General features: G+C 42.3%; 1 protein-coding gene across 4 annotated transcripts in view; it reads left to right on the forward strand.

The window, feature by feature from the left end:
• Nucleotides 1-3,049: 3,049 nt before the first annotated feature.
• Nucleotides 3,050-14,477, forward strand: part of Ttc8 (tetratricopeptide repeat domain 8) — a 57,761-nt gene continuing 46,333 nt past the window's right edge. The window contains exons 1-2 of one of the 4 annotated variants that reach the window (XM_021627191.2): nucleotides 3,124-3,277; nucleotides 7,852-7,927. In XM_021627191.2, coding sequence (XP_021482866.1) covers nucleotides 3,270-3,277; nucleotides 7,852-7,927 — 84 coding nt within the window. In that variant the 5' untranslated portion in view covers nucleotides 3,124-3,269. Of the gene's footprint in view, nucleotides 3,278-7,851; nucleotides 7,928-14,477 lie in introns of all 4 variants that reach the window. The other 3 variants (XM_021627192.2, XM_021627190.2, XM_060388020.1) reach the window with 3 other exon arrangements.

Below are 14,477 nucleotides of genomic sequence, written 5' to 3' on the forward strand. Positions count from 1 at the left end.
TAGCCAAGTCCTTCTTATTCACTGCCCTCCTGGGACACATGCATGAGTCTTTGTGGAAGATCAAAGGTAGAGATCTATATTACTGTACTTTAAAAAGTATATATATTTTGCACTTCAAATATTTATACCATGATACCCTATGTATGTAACATGTGAGGAGATACTGTTGTTTCATTTTTAAAAACTACATCTTTTAAAAAGTATATGATTATTATTATTAATTTGAAAACACAGTGAAGGACACTGTCATTATTCCTTGGCATTACATAGAAAGGGATGCTCTTCCACCTCACATTCACGCCCATCAGCATAAAAAAGGGCCAGAAGCTGCTTATTGCGTAAATAGAATTTAAACCAACAGTGTTCTCATCTTACTCCCATTGTTGAAAATTAATTCATTTTCAGACTGTAGAATATGATTTTCCAAGTACAAGAAGCCTGATAGAAAAAAAAGAAAGCAATTGAATGAATCAGCTTTCCTTATGTACCTAATTGAGAGCTGTGCAGGCTATTGTATGTGGTCTGAATCAGAAGGGCCTGAGAAATATTCCCAAGAACACCCAGTTGGATCAACTTAGTGAATGTGCGTAATTGCCTGTGAAATTCAGAGTCAAGAAAGCAAATTTAGAATCAGAGGGGATGGTTATTAATTGCATTTTCAGTTTTTAAAAAAAGCCTTCCCAAAAGAACAGGTGGTGGCTTCATTGGAGGGCTGCAGGAGGCAAATGGAGCTTGGCAGATGGTCAGCAACTGGAGGTTAATGTAATATAGCTCCTGTGTAGAAACGGAGAAGATTTTATTTCAGGGAAGTGATTACTTTTGTAGGGCTTCTTCACTTGGGAGTTTGCTGCAGTTGAAGAAGAGCTTTAAGACAATGTGTGTAACAACAACAACAACAACAACCATAACAACAACAACAAGCATTGCTCAATAACTTGGAATGCCAGTGAGATTGGCAGAAAATTACTGAAATCTAAATAAGCATGACATTTGCTTGATAATGTATCAGTGCTGGCTCATTAGTTGTGGCAAGCACACTGTGGCAGTGGACAAAATTGATAATGGGAAGGACTGGATGGAATACATTGAACTATCTGTGCATTGTTTTAAAATGTAAATCTCAAATCATTCTGAAATTTAAAACAAATGGGTATAGGGCTGGAGAGGTGACTCAGACGTTAGGAGCACTTGTTCTTGTAGAGGATACAGGTTTTATTTTCAGCACCCACATGGCAGCTCAGACACTCAATGAAATCTGGTTCCAGCTCCAGGAACCAGATGCCTTCTTCTGACCTCCACAGGCACTTGTCACACACAAGGTGGACGGACATACATGCAAGCAAAGCACTCATACACATAAAATAAAGTGAACCAAAAATCATACACACACACACACACACACACACACACACACACACACACACACAGGTCCATACCTTTAACCACCACACTCAGAGGATAAGGCAGAACTTGTCATTTTATAGTCAGTTTGGGGTATAAGGGTTGAGAATCATTTACCCAGGGATAAGAAAATAAAAGGCCCCTGTGAATTACTAAAGCTGTCAATTGCCAACACATGCTTTCTGAAACCATGCCCTTCACATAGACCGCCTCACTGGGACTTTTTTACAAGTTATTTCTGTAGAGTCACTCCCGGGGAAACACAAATGGACCAAATTAGACATCACTGTAAAACTCATAATCTTTAGCGTTACTCACTTCCAAAATGCAAACATTGTAGAAAAATTGCTTAGAAAGGGAGGAAAAAAAATTCACAATCCATTCCTTAAGTTTTGAAATTTTTCTTCAGCTTGATATCTGCAAATGCTACCCGGATTAAATATAATGTGTGCATTGTAATTCTCTAGTGGTTTGAGAACACTGCAAAAGGTCTGTCTTTGTCGATTGCCATCTGTGAAAGAAAATTTAAACACGATCAGAAAACTCTTTACTATTGGGATATTTTTTTTTCTGTCTTCCATCTTGGTACAAAGGAGGCAAGGGAACGATCTATGAAGCCACTCCCAGATTCACCCTGGCCACATTTCTGTTTTACTGGCTCTTGTCATTAGATATTTGCCCTCTCTGTAAATCTGTAGAGGAAAGCGAGGCAGCCTTGAAGAAACCATTCTGGCCTAGGGATTTAACTCAGTCATTTCAATGATAGAATCTTTACCTAGTACGTGCCAAAAACCTGTACTCAATTTTGTCCACACAAAAACATTTGACAGATGACATCTGCTCATAAACAGTGTTTCAAAAGTTCTTTTGTTGTATCTGGTTTCAAATGCCTGTAGTCCTCCGCACTGGGGTCTAGCCTCGGATACACAGCAAGGACCCCGATAGTAAAAGAAAACAACCAAAGCCAAAGGGAAGAAAAACCCCAATACAACAACAAATCCCCCTTTCCCACACATTATCTACTTTGGAGGAAATGCCATCAATCTGTAAGTTTAGAATTAAAAATCAACAGCCTACAGCTACCAATTTACAGTCCCAGCTCCCTAACTCCAGGCAACCACATGCAAGTCATTTCTCTGTTTGGAGCCTATCTCAGTTTCTCATGAATGAATTGGGCCGAGCAATCTTTCAAATCTTCTGCAATTTGAACACTGAGATGGGGTGAGATGGAAAAATACTGGAGGGTTTTTGGATTTACGGCACAGGAGCTGTTTCGCGTTTACGTTTCTAGAGTCAGAGACATGAGAGCAGTAGGAATGAGCAAAAGCGGGGGGAGTGGGACTGAGACACACGCCTGGTCAATTTAGGTGGCTTTCTGCACTTACTGGATAAGCAACTAGGCGGTTGCTACGCAACTGCATCTCTTGTAAGCACGGAGGCCCCCATAGAGGTGTCTAAGTCACTACCTGTTTTACTTTTAAAGGGCACGGTGCCTTTTCAAAATTAGTGAAATCTACTGTCTTTAAACGCACACATTTGTGCAGCCAATTTCGTGCAAACTCGCTGCCTGCGCTCGGCTCAATGAGGCTTTTCTGGCCCCTGTTTTCAGGCGCGCCGTGGGCACCTCTTTGGCCAGGCCCCGCCGTAGCGCGTTGCCCGGCAGAGCCCGACGCTTCCCGCTCTTGGCTCCCGGACCCCGCCCTCCCAGGGCCCGGCTCTGGGTACTGGACTTCGGGTCCCTGGAGCGCTGTCCCTGGCCGCCATGGGCTCGGAGATGGATCCGCTGCTCCAGGCCTGGAGCTATTTTAGACGCAGGAAGTTCCAGCTCTGCGCCGATCTGTGCACGCAGATGCTGGAGAAGTCCCCTTATGACCAGGTACTAGCCGGACTCAGGCAGTCTGTGGATCCTCTTGCTGAGGCCTTGGGCTCTAGGGGAATCCCTCCGTCCCCTGGGGGAGGCCCGGGAGGAGGTTGCCTGTGTGGTCTACAAAAGGCATCTGGAGAGAGACTCTTTGGAGTCCTGGAAGGCGGGTCCCTGCCCTTTGCATCACCGGAGATCCTGAGTTCTGTGCCTTGACAGCTTCAGCTATCAACTTCAGCACCCCCTTTCCAGAATCAGTTACATTTAAAAGTGACTCTGTTAAGTTTATGCGGGGGCTGAGGGGAGGCTTTGAAAACTCATTGTCCACTAATTGGTCAGACTCTTCGTTGATTTCTAAAAAGTAAAAATATATATGAACAAAGATCGGAGATGCAGCCCCCTTAAAACACAGCTGTCCTTTGGTTCAGATAATGAAGCATGCCATCTTCTACCTTGTCTTTAGACATCTGTCTAAATGTGAAGGAGCTTTTGTTTCTGAGGCATGAGTTCAAAATTGAGGCAATATGAAGGAATGAGAATGTAGACGGAGGAAGGATATATTTATTTTTAAAGAAACCACCTGGACAAGAGAAAAACTATTCTTGTAGGAAGGAAAGATAAGACGGAAAGCCCTCTAAAAGAGGAAATGATAGCGTTGATTAAAAGAAAATTTAACAGTCCAAAGGGCGCACTCTTGTACTCCTAGCACTTGGTAGAGACAAGAAGATCAGTAGTTCAAAGCCATCCTCGGCTGAGTAGAGAGTTCAAAGCCAGCCTGGTGAGCTAAAGGAGAACCCGTCTTGAGAAAGAAAGAAAGTAACGATGGGAAGTTAATAAATACAGCAATGTTGTGTATAATGAATGAAAGGGGTGAGTATGACCGGGAGAGGTACCCTGCGGTTGAGCAAGCAGCCCCTGTTGTGGCAGTTTGACAGTGCTTCAGGAGAATACAGTCTGGCTCCTCTGCTTTCCCTCTAGTGGCATTGCTTTGGAGTTGTCAGGAAAAACAGGGAGAGTCAGGAGACCAGGGTCCTTATTGTGAAGGTTGCTATTAGGCTCTGCTGCTCTCCAAGCAAATGGAGATGGAGGATACCCAAGGGATCATACGCGTCCTGAAGAAGGTCCATATTAGTGGTGATGCTAAGCTACCTTCCATTCCTGTTATTCAGCTCGTTAAAGGCCTGTGCATCTGCAGACAAGTATTTTTTCCCCCAAGACTGCTGCTTGGCACATTGGTCCTACAAATGCTGCTAAAGACAATTCCTGCACAACCCAGCATGTTTGGAGACAATAAGACAGTATAAGATCTCATTGCCATTATTGCAAGGGAAGGTCTGTTAAGGACTTTCGATGTGCCAGACATTGTTCTAGGCACAACGTTTCTCAAGAATTGTACGTGTTGTTTTCATTGAGTTGGTGTAGTTTCCACAGAACAGGATTCCCAAGAGTTGCTCACTGGAAGTTTCCTCATTATATACCAGTGGGAGGTGTATACTCCCTTCTTGGAGATCCAAGATGTGCCCCAGAGGCTCTCAATAGTTCAGAAGAAAATAAAACTGATTTTGCCCAATTTTCTTTACCAGTTTAGAAACTTACTTGAGTACCGATTCCCACTCCCCTCCCCCAAGGCAAAGGTCAAATATATTTCTTATATCCCTAGGAGATACTGCTAGGGAAAGTGTTCTTGATGGGTAAGATCCTGTGAACTTGAGGCCATGGTGACATTCAGGACTGCACTTGAGAGTTGAAGTTATATTTGTGCTAGATTTTTAAATTAGGATTCTTTGTGTTCATTTCAGTGACCTTTTATAGCTTACTTAAGACTTCTGAAACATAAGCTATTTGAAGTAAATATTTTTCTAATGCTTAGAATAACCTTGTAAAATAGGTAACAGAAACAATAGACTTGGTTCAGAGAATTTTATTATGTTATCTCATTTACTCCTCAACTACTTTAGGGGTTGGTGTTGTTTTTCCCATGTTACAGATCTAGGACACTGAAATGTGTCCGAAAGTTACAAAGCTAGCAAGCCCATTAAATGGCTGCCATGAAACATTTCAAAATTACTTATGAACTTTTCCCAGTATATTTTCTTATGTGCCTTCTCTCCCTCCAAGACTTTAGCTGGTTTAGGATTTTGGCACATCTACATGGTTGATAAAGGCTCTGATAAGTCCTGAAGGAAAAAGTTCTAATTTGTATTTAGCTAAAAATAAAATGTATTTGACCTGGAGGGAAAACAGGAATACAAATCACCTCCATTATTTGGTGAAGATGCCATTTTGGAAAACTAATAGGCAGAAAAGCAGTGCTTTTACTATGGGTAAGAAGAAGTGATAGATTTTTTTCCAGGAAACACGAGAAAACAAATTAAGTGCTTTGTTCATAGCCACATATTTCCAGCTAAACAAGATGAATGGGTCTTTAGTGTGGTCTCTTGTGTTGACCCCATTATTATGCCTTACCTTTGGTCCTCTTTGAGGATTAAGACATTTCTGGGATTGTTATGTGAATATATGGTTTTGATAATGATCATAAATAAAGCAGACCCAGGATCCCACTGGGGAGTACCAAGGTTGCTACTACAGAGTGAATAACATGGTTAAGATCGTCATGGAAAGAGATCATATTAAGTTCTAGCTTGTTTTATCATCCTATTTCTGGCAGATTTGTGATGAGACTTCATAATGTGACACAGAATTTTTCATACCATGCAAGAGTTGTTCATAGTTACATATTTATTGATCTGAGCAGGGGTTATATTCAGTTTGGGTAAATACGTTACTATGATAAAAATACTGTGACCAAAAGCAAATTGGGGTGGAAAGGGTTTATTTGGCTCACATTTGTAGTTCTTCCTGAAGGGAAGCCAGGGCAGGAACTCAAGGCAGGAACATGGAGGCAGGCACTGAAGCATGGAGGATGCTGCTTTCTGGCTTGCTCCTCCCCATGGCTTCCTCAGCCTGTTATCTTATACACCCAGAACTACCTGCCCAAAGTTGGCAATGCTTACAGTGATCTGAACTCTCTCACATCAGTCATCAGCCAAACAAAACAATAAAACAAAACCCACAGGCTTGCCCAAAAGCCACAGTGTCAGTTGTGGCCCAATTCCCTTATCTTAAATGACACTAGCTTGGGCCAAGTTGACAAAACTCTAGTATTTTTTAAACTTCCTCATTTCAGAATCCTTTCTATGTATTTGAATTGCATTCCCAGACTAACAAACCCAGTGTGAATGTGTTTCTTTAGAGCAGTGCTCAGATAGGCACATAGTGGGACAAGAAAATACAAACATTTCTTCTGCAAATCACATAGGTTCATTTCGGCACCTGCCTTTCTTTCTCCTCAAACACAAGTGAGAGCTTCTGTTTTTAATAATAATTTTTTTTCAGCTTGGTTTTGTTTACTTTTCTTCCAGATAAATGAGGGAACTTTGATAAAGTGAGTTGATGCTTGTTACCTTGTTTTGGAGGGGGTGGTGAGACTGGGTTTCTCTGTGTAGCCTGGCTGTCTTAGAATTCACTCTGTAGACCAGGCTGGCTTCAAACTCACAGAGATCCTTCTGCCTCTGCCTCCCAAGTGCTGGGATTAAAGGGAGGCTTGCACTACTACTGACTGGGGCTTGTAGACTATTTTTCCAAACACAGTGTGGTTAACAGTTAAAGACAGAAGGCAGGGTTCCTAAGCTTGGAAGATATTAAAGTTGGATCTATTAAGGATAAAGACAGAGAGACGGCGAATTCCTTTATCATAGTTTCCTCTCTTTTGAAAAAAATACATATATATTAAGAATGACCAATACACAGAGTATTGTTCTTTAAATTTTTGTTGTTGTTGTTGTTGTTACTAAAACATAGCAGAGAATGATTAGATGTAAAAGGCAGAAATGCAAAGCCACCCTCCACAGAGCAGTGTGACCTAGAGGAAGGGCTGGCTTCCCTGGTTCATGCTGATCATCCTGATTAGTTGCTTAATCTGATTACTATTCTTTTCGCTCCATATGTCAGATTAGTGGCTTTCAAAACAGTGCTGAATTTGTAGCTCACATTTCATATAACATGGAGCCTTTAAGGGCAGTGGGGTTTTTAAGAAGACGCTGTGTCTTCCTGAGTGGGTAGGACTCTGAAGATGGTTATACTTTGGTGTGTATTGGAAGGAGGGATGCGGGTTTTCGCCTTCGCTTTCTTCTCTCCTGCCCTGAGTTTCCACTTCCAATGATAGATGTCACAGAGGGGAAGATGAGTGGCTTGAAGGTGCAGCACAGGCTGGAAGCCACTGGAATTTGTGAAAGATAGGGAACTAGTTTTCCTTAATGATCATGTGAGTAGTGGCTTCAGGCAATGATTTGATGATACAGCCCCCAAATATGTCTTTCTGTCCATTTACCTAATTTGTTTCCTCTTTGGCGCCATGGAGACTAAGCCAGGCTTCATCCTTTGGTTCTATCTGTACACTCTCAGGCCCTTTGTTGCGTGGATTTCTGTCCTGCCAAATTACACAGATTGCATTTGCTGTGTGGCTGCTTGGTCACTTGACCTCCTACCCTTTCGAACCTTTTGAACCACCCATCTTTGTTCTCTCACAGGCTTCTCCTTCCTACTATTACTACATTCCGAATAGCAATGCTTCAGTTTAAGATCTGGATGGGCTCATCAGCCAGAGTAAGTATTGGTGATAATTAGGAAGCTGTGTTCAGAAATATCTGGAGAATCAGTTCCCTGAAGTAATATCAGCAAGCTTAAGAGAAACTTATCCCCCAGCGGGGGGGAAGGAAAGAGGCCTTATTGGGGACCTTTCTAGTTGCTGTGACCAAAATGTCTGTCAAGCAGCTTAAAGGAAGAAGTGTTTATTGTGGCTTACAGTTTTAGGGGATATAGTCCATAGTGGTCAGGAGAGCATGGCACCCAGAGAAGGAAGCTAACCAAGTGCTTCTTGAGAGAGCAGAAAGTAGTAAGTGCTCACCCCTTCTCAGCCAGCTTTCTTCTTTGGTTGCAGCCCGGGACTCCCACCCATGAAGTGGTGCCAACCATATTTAGGATGAGTCTTCCCATCTCAGTTTACATAATTTAGAAAATCCCTTGCAGACATGTCCAGAGAATCTGTCTCCAAGGTGATCCTGACAAGTTAACCACCACTTAAACTATCACAGAGGCAAACTGCTGGAGCTGAAGCTGATGCCGAAGAGCACTGCCAGGTCTAGACAGCAGCCCTGCACCTCTTTGTCCTCTCACCTGCTTTGAATGAAGGCACACAGGGGAGTTTCAGTTTGATTTTTGAGAACCGGGAGTCAGTGCTGGATTCTGAAAAGGGGACCACGAGATGGTTTGGTGCTTGTGTGTTGAGCTTATCCTTTGGTGACTTTCATCTCACAGTGAAAGAGCTTCTAAAACGGCAAGGTCTTAGGATCAATCCTAAAACTACCCCAGAAAGGAGCATTATCACCTTAACTCTGAGAAGGTAGTAAAGGCTGCGTGACCCTTTTGCTCAGGGTTCCACACCTGAGCCATGTCTTTAGGATCAAGTCCAGGGCTTCTGACTCTAGAGCAAGGTGTGCTATTTTCTACCCATCCGTGCTGATGCCCAGAGAAACAGTTCACTAGACTGAAGGAACCTAACTTGTGGCTTCTTATCTAGAGGAATTAATTTAAGCACATAAAAATTTAGAGAGACTCCAAGTGGAAGGCTGCAGGGTTTTGTTTTGTTTTTTCTTTTTTGAGTTAAAGTATTGCCCCAACTTTAAGTTGAACTATTTAATTAAGAGTAAAAATTCCTTTCCTTACTGTTCTGCTGCTGCTGGGCCCCAAACGAGCCATCCCTGTCCTTGGTCTCTGTATATCCCGCGGTGATCTGTTTCCTCCCTTGGTATCGCCTCACATACTCAGCAGAGTGGATGCGCTCAGCTCAGGGTGTCCAGGCTCAAATCCTGCCTCCACACCCATATTTAGTGAAAATGCCAGTGCAACAATGTGAAGGTTTTTGCTGATACGTGGTTAATAACCAGAAATATTTACCTCTTGTTTCTATATAGCTAACATCAAACACACGGAAGGAACGGAGAAATATAGTATTTATGTGGGAGAAAGCAAGGGGGATTACAGTGGGGAGCACGTGTGATGTTAAGACCACGGGGCAGGGGAAAGGCAAAGTGAGGAATATTACATAAGTTAATTTGAAACAGTAATCCTGGGCCACAGGATTAATAGCAAGGGCATTCAAAGATCGGTAAGGAACGTAGTGTCAGTCTGAGGTTGCATGGACAGTTTGGGGATAGAAATTGGGGCACAAGTTTTCTGTGTGAGATTTTAGTGCCTTTGACTGAGGGTGTAGTCTGGCAGTCTTTTGGGACTGTTCTTGTTATTAGGTACACACTCATGGGATCTCCCACCCCACCTGATTTTTACTACACCATGACATAAGCAACCTCATTTTGATTCTGGCCACTTTTGTCCTAGAGATATCTGCATGTGGGATTCTGTTATTTCTTATTTTTCTGAAGGGAATGTTCATCATCTAGAAAGCATTTGTGAGGAATGCTTTTCACGTCCAGTGAAATGGGTGGTAGAATGATGTTGAAACTAGTTCACAAATCATTGTCATTTACAAGTTCCAGAATGATCTCTTCTTTCTCCATCTCCCTTCTTAGTTCCATGCCTTCTGCTTACCCTTCTTCCCTCCCCTGAAATCAGCTGAGGTTTGTTCCTGTGTGTAGCATCCAACGCCATGTTGTAATTTATTTAATTTTGTATATTCCCCTGTAGAGTGTTTGTAGCATCTTGGTGGGTACCAGGACTGCCAGCAACAGGCTGTGGAATGAACACCGTCTCTGTCTCAGACCCTTTTGAACCTTGTCTTTGTTTTCAACCCACATTTCCCACCCACATACCCAGCCCCTGTCTCTGTCCATCCCACTCTCTAGGCCTCTCATTTTCTTCTCAGACCTTTTTATTGTTTTCCTATCTGCTCTTCACCTGCACGGTCACACATATATTCCCAAGGGATGGAAGAGTAAGACAGATCACAAAGTCCTTCATCAGTGAACAGAACCCCGTGAGGCGGAATTGGTGGCTTCTGATTGGGCCGCCAGCGGAAGCTAACTACTGTTGGTAGAGCATCAAACAGCTGGCTTTGGTTTTGGGTTAGGGCTTCTGTTTCCTTTAGCTGTTTGCTTTTCCTTTTCAAACAGTGCCTGCAATTGCCTGTTGTTGATCTTTCCCACTCAATTCTGTATTGATCCGATCATAGAACCATTCTGAACTTAATTTAGTTTTTCCCTTTTGAGGTACTGGCGATATGCATCCAGGGTCTGGTGCATGCGTAGGCCACACCATAGCAGCGAGATGGATGCCTAGCCCTTCATCCAGCCTCTCATCTCTCTTCAGCCTGCCTTGTTATTTCTAGTGTTTAAGAAAATGTAAATTCCCAATAAGCTGGCAAGGAAGTGCCTTTGGCTCATTAAACATCTGTACAGCTATGCTAGTCACTTCTCTCATTGATGTGACCAAATACTAACCAGAAGTGACCAGAAGGGGGGCACGGTTTATTTTGGTTCTTGGTTTAGAGGAAGGCAGTTCACCAGGGCAGAGAAGGTATGCTGGCAGAAATTTTAGTCTGTGACTCTACAGAAGAAGCAGAGAAAGGACAAAGGTGCTCAGCTGGCTTTCTCCTTTTCCCTTGGTATTCAGTCTTGGACCCCATCCCAAGATGGTGCTGCCCACGGCAGTGTGTGTCTTTCCTCCCGGGATAAACCTTTTTGGAAGCATTCACACAGACTTAACAGAAGTTGTGATTCATTAGTGCTTGAGATGTTTCTTAATTCAGTCAAGTTGCCCATCTAAATTAGTCATTACAGTGACATTGAACGAACTGTTTAATATCTATAAATCTGTTTTCCTCCTCCATAAAATGGGTGGTAATTCTTGATTCACTTAGACCATTGTTCCGACATTCGAACGAGATCACGAGCCACACACACCCAAGAAAGAGTAGGAAGGCTTGTTTCTGGGATCTATCTGCCTTCTCATCCCCTCTGTCTCATATTGCTGAAGTATGAGCCATGCTTGGGAAATCAGCACTGCTTTCAGCCTCCTTAACACACGCGCACAGGATGGCAAACCTGTAATTGCTCTAGGCTCTCCAGTTGCTGTTTTGTGTTTGGTTTAGTACATTTTAAGATCCTTTCAAACCCCCACTCTTTGGGGCACTCATTGTCCAGCCTGGCTTAGCTTTTTCCTCTCATGTCCTAACCATGCACTGTTCTAAAGAAGTCACATAGCTATCCAAAGTTGCACTTTGCCTGTACAGATATTTTCTTTAAAATATCCAGTGCTCCTTTCGGATTTTAGAGCTGTAGAAAGCAAGGATCAACCTTCTTTCTATTTCTTAGTACTTTCCCCAATAAAACATGGTGTAGGTTAAGTGTTCAACATCCGCTGCTGCCTAAGTGTAGATATTTGTTATAAGACCTGCTTTTTTAAAATGACTCTTTGTTTATTTTTATTTTATGTACATTGGTGTTTGACTGTTTGTATGTCTATGTGAGGGTCTTGGATCTCCTATAACAGGAGTTACAGACAGTTGTGGGTGCTGGGAACTGAACCTGGCTCCTCTGGAAGAACAGTCAGTGCTCTTAACTACTGAGCCATCTCTTAAGTCCCACAAGACCTGATTTGATTGATGGATTTCTGTTTAACCTGGAAAGAAAAGACTCAAATGCCACATTTGTCAGTACCTAATATGTATTGCACAGTCTATAAATATTTCTATAGAACATTGCAGTTAGAGTTATTGTTATTATTATTATTATTATTATTATTTTTGGACAGGGTTAGACCAGGCTGCCTCAGGGTTTTGGACAGGGTTAGACCAGCTTCTGGGACTGAATCCCACCAAGTACTGGGATTCAAGGTGTGGGCCACCACTACCAGCTAGAATTAATTTCTTATTAGCAACTGCTAATCTCATTATACTTAATGTGGAATAAAAGATTTGTTTTTTTTTTCTCCATGAGTGATTAAACATATATATTTGTATGTGGGAGGGGAGCAGCTTATCTGGTAGTCAGATGACAATTTTTGGGAGTTAGTTCTCTTCTTCCTCCACGTGGGTCCTGGATTTGAATCAAACTCAGGTCCTCCATCGTGGTGGCAAATGCCTTTATCCACTGAGCCATCTCGTGCACCTTGTACTGACTTCTTTAAACAAGTAACTGAGATACCTTTTCTTTGTACTCTGAATAAGACTGATCAGAATTTTCTGATGATAGAAAACAGCACTTTGCTGTGTGTATTATGTTTTGCGGACTTTTGAGAGTACTTCTGGAAAAAGATTCCGATTACTAGTTGCAGGTCTGGGTCCACGGGCAGAGTACTTGCTGCGCGAACGTGAAGACCTGCATTCGGATCCTTGTGCACATAAAGGCTTGCCGTGCCAGCGTGTGTGGGTAACCCCAGCACTAGGGTGGAGGGCAGAGACAGGCGGATCTCAGGGCTTGTTGTCCAGCCGGTCTGGCTGACTTGCAAACTCTGGATTGAGTGAGAGACCTTGTTTCAAAAAATAGACGGAGAGTGATTAAGGAAGATGCCCAAAGTTGACCTCCGTCCTCAGTATGCAAGTGCACGGCAAATGGACCCACTGTCTCACACCTATGTACACACCACACATGCACACACACATTTAATATGTGGATTTTTATGGAATAATACTCATGAAAACTTTTGACTTCAGAAATTGCATGTCTTAAAAATGTTTGCAACCTTCTTAATGCTTTCCAGGAACCAGCTCCCGATTTGCCAGTGTCTCAGGTAAAGGCTTATCTGCAAACATTAGTTTAGAAAGTAATTTGGTTGCTATTGCTTGTTTGCTACTGAAGCTTAGAAAATGTGCTGTGTATCTGCTCATAGCATTAGAAACTTAGCTGCATCTACCAGCTGTTCTGTTCCTTATTGCATAAATAAACTTTCATATCCCTAAAGCTTTTATTGACATGGCTAGTCTTGTAGAACTATTGTGAACTGCTTATGAAGACTCGGGCTTAAGTAACAATTGCCAAGATTGGCTAGAATGATGAGAAAAAGAAACAGGGTGGCAAAAGGAATCACACTTACAAGGGAGCCAGGCTGTCAGCAGAGTCACAAGGATCTTCAAAACTGTGATGGACAGCAGCACATTTTGAATACAGTGGTCCTACTATGCTTGTTTTCTAACTGACTTGGTTGCTCTAACAGGGAGGACAAGGTTGTCCCAGTGAAGGAGGAGGGAAGGGACAGTGGCCAGTCACAAGGACTAATTGGTTAGAGATGACACTTAGCTGCTGACTGGGTAAGAAGCAAGAGACAGAGTCAGAAGGAAGCCCTTGAAGGGAGGAGGTGTGGTGAGGACCTAGCTGTAGAGGATGACATCTGGCCAGTGAAGATTTTAGTCCAGAAGGTTCCGATTGAGTCTGGGAGTAGAAGAGGTGCAGAGACTAGTAAATCAGAGAGCTTAGGTGTTCCCACGTGTTTGCCCTGCCAAGTGGGACACAATGCTGGGGTTGTGTAATTCAGTGATTTGAACTGCACACACACTACATTTGAGAAGTGATTGAAAGGAAGTGAAGAGGTACTGTCAGGGAGACCTCTGAATTAGAACAACACTGGAAAATGGTCCAAATGTGATTCAGACTTCTTTATAGAATGACATTTGTAATCCCATGATTATATTTTATATAATGTACATGCACTCACTCAAGATGGATCTAAATCAGAAATGCAATTTATTTCTAAATAAATAAATATATACTTTTTACTCTTAGACATCTGGAAGATTTTTATTAAAATTAAACTAAAGCATTAGTAATTTGCATTGTAGATGTGGTTGAAAACTGTAAATGGTATTTAAAAGTTTCAGACTAGCAAGAGGTTTCATGAAGCCCTTATATGTAGTAACAGTTTCTAATTTTGTTTCTGTAGACTCAATTATCCACCAAATAATGATGTCAAAAGGAATAAGGTTGACCATGTTGTTCATATTTTTCAGGTTTCATTTTGTTTACAACTTAAAAAGAAATGAAGCTTGTGCTAGCTTTTTGCCACTGTGATAAAAAACCTGAAAAAAAAAAAAACCTTAAAAGAGAAAGGTTTGATTTTGCCTCCTGGATTTTAGGGGGCGTCTCTGTGGTTGGTGGTTGTGTTTGGAACCTATGGTGAGGCGGAATGGCCTAGTGTCGGAAAGGTG

This window comes from Meriones unguiculatus, chromosome 7 (assembly GCF_030254825.1).
Source record: "Meriones unguiculatus strain TT.TT164.6M chromosome 7, Bangor_MerUng_6.1, whole genome shotgun sequence".
Lineage (NCBI taxonomy): Eukaryota > Metazoa > Chordata > Mammalia > Rodentia > Muridae > Meriones > Meriones unguiculatus.